Consider the following 9,767-nt stretch of genomic DNA (forward strand, 5'->3'; position numbering starts at 1 on the left):
AAGTATGAATATTTTCCAGATGATATAGGAACTGACTATTGGATGAAACGAGTTGCCAAAGGTGACACAATTTCAATTATGGGTGAAGCATATGCTGAGTATTACACGAAAGCTCCAGAAATGACTAATAAAGATGATTCCCCTAAAGTTTACGTTATTACTAGTGATCAAGAAGTATTATATTTACAGATATATGGATTCGTTTTCTCTAAAAACTTTCTGCTTAAACCTCAGTTTGATTATATTATAGAAAGTTTACTTAATACTGGGTTTATAGCTCAATGGACAGACTATTTTATAAACCGTTATCAACAGGTAAATCAAATATCTGGTGATAAACTTCAACGACATCAAAAAGATATTGTGTTAACAATCAATCATCTTCAAAGTGCATTTCCTTTACTGATTTTTGGAAATGCTTTGGCGGTGTGTGTATTTTTGGGAGAAATTATTTATTCGTTTATTTTAAACAAAGTTAAACGACTAATATAAATAGACTGTGAACGCCATGAATTAATATAATTTTAACATATATTGAAAAGAAAATTTATCAAATCAACAATACATCTTTAATATATCCTACTAATGTTTTGGTAGATATTTTTTAAAAGCAATAAGTATGATTCTATGTTATACAAGCATTTGCCATAATGATTGTTTTTTGGAAAATATGATGTAAATCCTGTAGTGTTTTTATTAAAGTGTAAAAGAAATTATTAGGCTTTCTCAGATTCAATCATGTAATTACTCTTTTATTATCCCATTATCTCCAAACATTCCATTATCCTGCCAACTTGAGGTACTGTTTTTTTTTTATTACGCCTCTCAATATACCTAAAACTTGCAGTTACAAAACTAATTTCTACGATGTTCTCAGCATCGACCAATATACTCGTAGTTCAGTTCATAAATTATTTAATTATTTTTTTGGCTTTTGAAGTAACAATTGCGCAAAATTTCAATTATAAAAATGCATTTGCATCTTCAAGTCCGTTTGACATAACAACCGCAAGTAAATGCCTTACTGATCTAACCCGCAAAATTTTTGACAAGAAAAGAGTTGTCACTGTGATAAATTGCAACATAACTGAAGAACCTGGTTATAGCATCATGTCTCAACTAATCAAAATACTACATCAAAACTCAGAAGAATCTGGCAGTAGTTTCAAAATCACAAATGGCAATCAAAATATTATTAGTTCATATGAGAAATGCGTTGAAAACTGTAACTCAAAAGATTTGAAGAGAAGAATTTACAAAGAATATTTTACTCCTCTGCCAAAAACACAAGTATACTTTGTGTTCTTCGACAATCCCCAAGTTTTTCTGGAAATTTTCAAAGCAACCGAATTATTGGGGGCATACAGTATATCCGCTGAGTTATTTATATTTTATTCCAATTTATCAAACAACACTAGAAATATGGCACATGATATTTTAAAAATAGCATATGATCACTTAAAATACACGTCAATGGTATTACTTCCGGCTGGAAATGATTTATTTGAGCTATACGAGTTCAGTTACTTTGCAAAAGAGTCAAAATACTGCGGTATTAATCCAGTTTTAACATTGTTAACTACATGTAATCAAACAAGTTGCCACTCTGAAGATTACTCTTCAAAAATAAATTATTCTAAATTAAATTGCACAATTCGTGCAGAATTAATGTACTTTCCACCATATGTAATCAATAATTACACTGGAATAGAAATATTCATATTACAAGAAATCGAAAATCGATATAACCTAACATTTGAAAAATCTTTTCACAACATAACTGGAAGTTGGGGACACAAGCAAGAGAACGGTACCTGGTCAAACCTGCTTAGCAAAATTCATAATAATCCTTTCAAAGTCGGAGCTGGAGGAGTTTCGAAATATAGCGAACGTTTGCCTGACTTTGATTATTCTTTAAGTTACTTCTATGACAAAATGTGTTGGGTAGTTCCAAGTGCAAAGTCTCTGGGGGATTGGACACTTATTCTAATAATATTTTCATGGTCGACTTGGGCTGTTCTTTTAATACTTTTACTATTAATTGGAATTCTTCTATGGTTATCAAGTAAGATCACAAATCAACTAACAAAACATCATGCCAAACTCCAACGTGATAAAAGTTTAGAGAAAATAATGGAAGCTATTTTAACATCCCTTCAAGTAACCAGCTCAAACCCAGTTCGATCACAACCAAACTCATTCGCCAATCGAGTATTATTTATTTCTTACACAGTGTTTATCATGATTGTTGCATCTTTATATCAGGGTACTTTGATTAACGTTTTAACCACATCACAATTTGAACATCAGATATCTACTCATGAGGAAATTCTAGAAAGTCCTTTAAATATTGGTGGTCTGCGCGACTTTAAAAAAATGCTCATCGCCGAAAAACGAATTTACAACAAATACGAGTATTTTCCGGAAGATACTGTTGGAAATAAGTATTGGATGCAACGTGTTGCCAATGGTGATACAATCACAATTATAGGATATGCTCATACCATGTATTTCAAGAAATCATTTGAATTGACTAATACAGATGGTTCTTCTAAGATTTATGTAATTTCGAATGATCAAGAAGTATTATATCTAAACCCATATGCAGTCATTTTCTCAAAAAACTTTGTGCTCAAACCTCAGTTTGATTTTATAATCGATAGCTTACTTCGTGCAGGATTTATAAATATTTGGACAGAATATTTAATCACCCGATATCGTCCAAAAGAAGAAACTCAACGAGAGGCAATTTTTAGTAATATACATCAAAATAAAGTTTTAACTATGAATCATCTCCAGAGTGCATTTACTTTATTGTTTATTGGAAATATTTTAGGTGTATGCGTATTTATTGCCGAAAATATTTATGGGTATATTTTAAAGAAGCTGAAATAGACGAGCTTTGTAATAACGATTCGATTTCACGCACTTCGGACTCTGCTTGTGCCTAGCGATTATTATACCATAAATGTCAAAACAAAATGTGTTCTCACAAAATGTGTTCAATAAACGTATTCATTATTGAGGAATTTCATTCACATTGATCCTGTCTGATTGAAGTTATGAGTGATTTTTAGATTTTTTAACAAAGAACGCTGTTTTGTCAAATTTCACAATTTGTAGAATTACATCAATATAAATAAAATTTTTAATATAAAGCTATCTATAACTACCATCCGGCTTTATCAATTTGGTGCTTTTAAAAAACAATTTTTTTAGTGGAATCATCTAATTCATAAAACCGTAAAATTATATCTTCTACTATCATTGATGTCTCCTATCGTAGGCTCAAGATCAGCATTTGTTAAATTGATTTTACGATCGTTCCCACTAAAATTTTGTACTTGTATTGTTTTCCAGACGCAAAGCACACAGTTCTAAAACAAAACTCACTAAAATGTGTTCTATAACAAAAAATACAACTTTATTATTAACATGTTTAATTGTATTGGGCGTTTTAAACATAACAGTTGCTACAAATTTGATTTACAAAAAAATATTGTCGTCTTCAAGTTCTATCGACATCAACATGGCAACCAAATGCATTTGGAATCTAGCAAACGAAACATTTGGAAAGAAGAAACTAATCACTGTTCTGACTTGTAATGACGATGCTTCACAGACATGTTGATGTTTTTCCAAATGCTTACATAATCACAGACGGTGTTCAAAATACTATCGGTTCTTTGGAAAAATGCATTGGACATTGCAATTCAATTAAACTAAAAGACAGAATTAACAAGAAATATATTAGAACACCTATAAAAACAAGTATGTACCTAGTATTTATCGATGACCTCGAACACTTTAAAAACAATTTGAAATGAATAGAATCTATGGCGGCGTATAATGTCAATGCAAATTTTCTGCTGTTCTACACACAATTGTCAAACAATACTAAAAACACATCGCAAAAAATTTTGAAAATTGCTTATAATCTTTCAAAATACAATACACAGTTGTTAATTCCAATATCTAGTGATATTTTTGAACTGTAACGGAAATTTTCATTCAACAACGTATGATATCAAAGTTCCTATATCTGGATTCAATTGCACAATTAAAACAGTTTTAAGCTTGAAGCCACCTTATGTAATCTCTGTAAACAAAGGTATAGACTTAACAATTCTTCGAATAATTGGGGAGCGTTTAAATATATCATTTGAAAAAACTTTATACAATACCAAGTCCTGGGGTAGAAAACTATGTAACGGCAGTTGGTCCGGACCTCTTCAACAGATTAACCTGGATCCTTTTAAAATAGGAATTGGAGCAATTTCTATCAACGCAGAACGCTCAACATATTTTAAATTTTCGGTACGATACTTAACAGAGAAGATGTATTGGGTTGTTCCGAGATCAGAACGTGTTGATGACTGGCCGCTCATTTTATACATATTTTCTTGGCCTGTTTGGATTGCTCTGATTATTACTATGCTTGTAATTAGTACATTCTTTTGGGTGGAAAGCAATATTGGGTATTCAGTTAAAAGACCCAATAATAGTGTGTATCCAGTTCAAGAAGAAAGTTTGAAGCAAATTGGAGCAGCAATTCTTCTATCACTTCAAATCACTATATCCATGTCATTTCCAAAACTACCACAGAAATTTCTTAATCGTGTGCTATTTATATTTTATTCATTTTTTATTATTACTGTTGGAAGCTTGTATAATAGTTCTTTGATCAATTCCTTGACAAATCCCAGATATAAACATCAAATTTCCACTTTTGACGAGATTATAGAAAGTTCTTTGATAATTGGAGGATTGCCTTACTATAGACAATTTTTCGATTATCCAGAAAATAAAAAAATGATTGCAATTACCACTAAATACGTTAATGGCTCTGAAGATGCTGGAGATGAATATTGGTTGAATCGAGTGGCGGAAGGGAAATCAGCTTCAATTTTTGGCGAAAGCGTTCTAAGGTATTACGAAGGATCTCCGAATCTAATTGAATCAGATGGTTCATCAAAGATTTTTGTGATTACAAAGATGGAAGAATTAATGTTTATAAATCCATACGGAATTATTTATTCCAAAAATTTCGTGCTTAGAAGACCTATTAATCACGTTCTTAGTAAGCTAGTAGATACTGGTCATATTAATAGCATGATTACTTGGTACACCAAATACGAATATGCAGAAATAGCGAATAAACTTTTAAAGGCACAATTAGGCGATTCTATGACAAATCACAAGTATAAAGTTGTTTTAAATATGTATCATTTCCAGGGAGCATTTATGCTTCTCATTGTTGGTAATTTTATTGGAGTGTGTGTGTTTATTCTGGAACATATTATTTGGAAGATTGGCGAAAGAAAAAATAAGCTGCAAATATTTTATTCTTGTCAGTTTTAAGCATTATAAAATGTAATTCACTGTTTTATCAAAATCTAAAATATGTGCAATCGAGTATCATTAAAGCAAATAACAAAGAACAAGTATCCTCTTATCAAGAACGAATATTGATTAATTTAATCAAATTGTCATTGATTTTTGATTTTGCTAATGTATGCTATTACTGTGTGATAAAAATTAAGTAATAAGTCGATGTATGCAATATTTTAATTTCCATTTTAAGCAGGTGTAATATTAAATGTTTGTTTTTGTTTCGAGGTGTGGCGTATTTTTTTAACTTTTCACACATTTTTCAACGAAAGTTTTGATGGTCTTTTTATTGGCACTTCCTCCTTGAGCGCGTCGGTATGTTATTTTTGCTGATTTTCAATGATGTTTTATTTTTCTCCTCGGTTCCCGTGCTCGTTCCCGTGTCGCCTGATTCGCTCACCGGCCGAAAGTTAATCTCACAAATTGAATTACGCTTGATTACTTTTTTTGTTATTTTTTGATTAGACATTGGCTGAGTAAACAGCCTCAAGAATGTAACGTAATATTTTGCTCACGGCTGCACCTCTCGACGCCATTCCAACAGTTAACTTTACAAATAGTTTCAAATAATGTGTAACAAACAATTACGTTTTCTTGATTGCATTAAAAATTAATTTCTAATGAATTGAAGAATTTCATTGTGGTTCCTGGAATTTATTACAAAACTTTGTAGGAATTTGAATGGAATAAAAGTGTTTTAAATCCGTTAATTCTCAATAACATCCAAACAGAAGCCAATTTCCTAATGCAGTAGATATCACAAAATAAAGTAATAAACTCGCGTGGCGCGCTGAAGTTCTTCTCATCCAGATATTTAATTTCGGAAATCATTTCACTCACCGTCAAACCCGAATGTTAAATCTCGCAATTTTGCTCGCGCCGCGCAAAAAACTTTTGTACATTATTTTAACTAGAAATCCCGAAATAATTTATATCCCCAGCATTTCTTTGCGCATTCGGCAAAGTTTTATCTCGCCACGGCACGCCACCCACGCCAACCAAGCCCGGCTGAGCCGAGAAACTTTTGATTGGCGCAACAAGAAACGCGCACACGTCGCTGGGGCTTGGAGCGTGTTCCGCAATTGCAATCAAACCGAAATAATTCGATTTGCCCGTCTGCCTTCCGCCTGCCACCGCCCAGCAAATATCTTTATTATTTCAAAAGTTGATACAATATATTATACATTAGCCGGGTCGTGCACGCTCACATCTAATAAATTTAATTTTCTGATTTCTTACCGTCTTTTTTCCCATTTCCAACCCAACCAGTGCAGAATTAAGTTATAAACTGTATGCAACACTATTTACAATTCATATATACATACTCATATGGTTGCCTACATTAGACTTTTACTTTATAAAATGTCTGAGCATGAACATGGAAAGCATGGAAATCTATCTGATGCATATCTGATTTCGTGCTCGCGCGTCGTTTGCCCAAGAAGCTTTTTGCGGTCGCGGGTGGAAGCGGTTAATTTACAGCTCCCGCACGCCGGTTACAAACAACTTTTGCCTAGCCAAAGTGGCACGGAGACGGACTGGCGCGGGCGCGGCTAGAAAGCAAATTAAACTTGCAGTTTACGTTGTTTGGAGATGGCGGAGCAGCGCCCGCTTCCACGAATCGGATAATTCTCAATGATAACAATACTCGAGGTGTGCTGTATGCAGAATTTACTACCGGATAGCAACAACTGCAAAAAGTTACAAGTATACCCTGTGGATAACTTCATCTAGACTTTTTCTTTTGGAGCTCTCCAGAGATTAATTCTAATTTGTAATAATAAACAGTGACATATTTGTGCAATGATGTTTGAGAGTGATGATTAATCCACAATAACCCATTCACTAGTCACGCGTGTTATGAGTTACATGTATGTTATCTTATCTGTAAATTTGTGCATAAAAAGCATTCTGTATTGATACAAGCGCCGTTTACTTGCATAGAATAATCACTTTTGTCGCTAGTCTGTCGTGCGACTTGTTCGCTACTGGTTTTAATTTTATCAAGAAAGTGTGTGCATTATTAATACCTTCAGATATGTCGGGTAAGTTATGAAAATGTATATCTGTAATATAAAAATTAATCACAAAATCTGTTGGTAAGCGCATAACTCCACAACGCTTAGATCAATTTGGTCAATTCTTTTTTTAAATGTTTGTTAAAGTTCAAGGATGAGTTTTAAGGCGAGAAAACTTCGAATAATTGCCGGGAAAACCCCAAAGACTGCCCTTTTCTAAAGGATAAAAGTTGGCATTGAGATTCAATCATAGTTATAGTTAAATAGTTGAATCCGAGATGGCGCGCTACAGTGCATTATTAGCAATTCCCTATATAATTAATTTGTTTAAAATAAAATTGCGAATCGTATTGATAAAATTGACACATACTATGTCAAGAACAAGAGAGTAAAAACGAATTACATTTTTATTAAACACTACAGGACGAAATCGCGGGAAAAACCTAGTTTACAATAAATTCAATCAAAATATTTATCATGATTAGTAATAAAATCTAATCTTATGATTAATCAGATTTGATTATTTTGTAGATACTGGATTTTATTGGGCAAAATCTAACACCTGTAATGCATCTGTACCGTTTACTGCCGTCCAGGGCGGAACTGATTCCGACGGGTCACCAATTTACGTAGGGAGAGCCTTTATTAGCGGTGACTGGTGTCCAGCTAAAGTGGTACCATCAAGAAAACAAGCATATGTGGCACATGGAAGTAGGGAACACTGCGTTAGCAATTATGAGGTATTTTATGCCTTTAATCAAAAAATAAAAAAATTAATTTTTTGTAATTTATATTTTCATAGGTGTTGTGCGAAAGGCGTTTTCAATGGGTAAGGACAAGTGGTGGTAATATTCCCCACAACGCGGTGTGTGGTGGTCAAACTTCAGGTGGAGAAAAGTTATACATTGGAAGAGCATATCACAATTCATCTAACACTGTTGGAAAGGTATAACAATATTATTTTTGAATATAATTGAGGAATTCTTCTAAAAAAAAATGTTATTTTAGGTTCATCCGTCTCATAAATGTTTATATATTCCATATGGTGGGCAAGAAGTCAAATATGTAAAGTATGAAATTTTAGTAAGATCCTAACCTTCAAATTATGAATCACATAGAGGTTAAGAATATATCCGGCAAAACTCGTGACACATTGGTTATAAATCATCAAAAATTGAATAATGTACATTTATGATTACACGCTTTACAAATATAATCATCAAAAAACCTCAACAGTTTAAAATTTAATTCAAGCCATTAAAAAAACTAGCGGAAAAAGTGTCGGTATGTATATAGATCACTTATTTTCGCTTCCGGTTGACGCCCGCCGGCGTGTTCCCATAAGTGCGAAAAACGAGTGTCGCTGGCACATATTGCGAGCGCCGAAGGAGGAAAAGCTCGGCATTCTAAACACGCCGAAACAGTAAATCATCGCCGCTTAATTATATATCGCGTTCGCGTGGCGGCGGAGGCGGCCGCGGTCGGTCCGGACCGACAAACAGTTGGCACCACTGCTCGCCCATCCTATTGCACTCTGCGTCGACATCTCGACATAGTTTTTGTTCTACTTTTCGCACGAAAAAAAGGTTCATTTGCATAAATTTCCAATTACACGGCGTGTTATTCGTAATTTTACTTCGAGTGTGACTTGCTACAATTGCAGCACAACACAGGAACAATTTTAAGTGAGGATCATTTATAATTCATTTCGGAAACATTTAAAAAACAACAAATCATTACTATTTTTATGAATTTGAGTTTGCTTGTATGTTTGTGACGCTTTCACGCAAAATCCACTCAAACCAATTTCGATAAATTATGACATAAAGATACCTTGGATCATGGAGAACCATATAGGCAACTTTTTGTTACAAAATTCAGTTAGGTTCCTATATTAAAATTTACCACCAAAAGCTAAGATTTAATACTCTTACAACAAAATATTAAAATTGTTTTCCCTTATTTGTTGTTGTATCATGTTAAGTAAATAAAGCAGGTGTAACAATACCGATTTGAAACCAAAAAAAAGTTTCAACTCGCCGGAAAGACTTCCGGAAGACAAGACTGAGAATAAGAACCGCCTACGAACTAATTTCTCGCTATTTATAATCGGTTAATGTGCTGATAAATCAAGCTTTAACATTGGACGATGGTCGGGGAGTGTCCGTTCATCTGTACGCTGCAAGAATGGAAAAGAAAGCGCGGAAAATTAATTGTAAACAGCGCGAAACGAAATTAATTACGCTTTTTGCAACGTGCACCATGTATATACGCTGTATTTTAAACTTTAGCATAGAAAAAATGTAAATTTATCAAACGAGTTAAACGAAACCCTTAGAAAATAAAACTAATTGTGCT

At 33.4% G+C, this 9,767-nt stretch overlaps 1 protein-coding gene across 1 annotated transcript; it reads left to right on the plus strand.

The window, feature by feature from the left end:
- Positions 1-7,292: 7,292 nt before the first annotated feature.
- On the plus strand, positions 7,293-8,642 carry LOC135795613 (natterin-3-like). Its single transcript, XM_065307330.1, has 4 exons — positions 7,293-7,436; positions 7,941-8,149; positions 8,212-8,355; positions 8,418-8,642. The coding sequence occupies exons 1-4, from the start codon at positions 7,430-7,432 to the stop codon at positions 8,502-8,504; spliced, it is 447 nt and encodes a 148-aa protein (XP_065163402.1). The 5' UTR covers positions 7,293-7,429; the 3' UTR covers positions 8,505-8,642.
- The last annotated feature ends 1,125 nt before the right edge of the window (positions 8,643-9,767 follow it).

Source organism: Atheta coriaria, unplaced genomic scaffold, assembly GCF_025399875.1.
Source record: "Atheta coriaria isolate IRGN ID8LTWV9N9 unplaced genomic scaffold, Caltech_Dcor_3.1 hic_scaffold_7_pilon, whole genome shotgun sequence".
Lineage (NCBI taxonomy): Eukaryota > Metazoa > Arthropoda > Insecta > Coleoptera > Staphylinidae > Dalotia > Dalotia coriaria.

What these genes read in the sequence shown, in the direction of transcription:
- LOC135795613 (XM_065307330.1), top strand. An exon ending in ACTGCGTTAGCAATTATGAG is followed by an intron (nt 8,150 to 8,211) that starts GTATTTTATGCC and finishes ATATTTTCATAG; the next exon opens with GTGTTGTGCGAAAGGCGTTT. An exon ending in CATCTAACACTGTTGGAAAG is followed by an intron (nt 8,356 to 8,417) that starts GTATAACAATAT and finishes ATGTTATTTTAG; the next exon opens with GTTCATCCGTCTCATAAATG.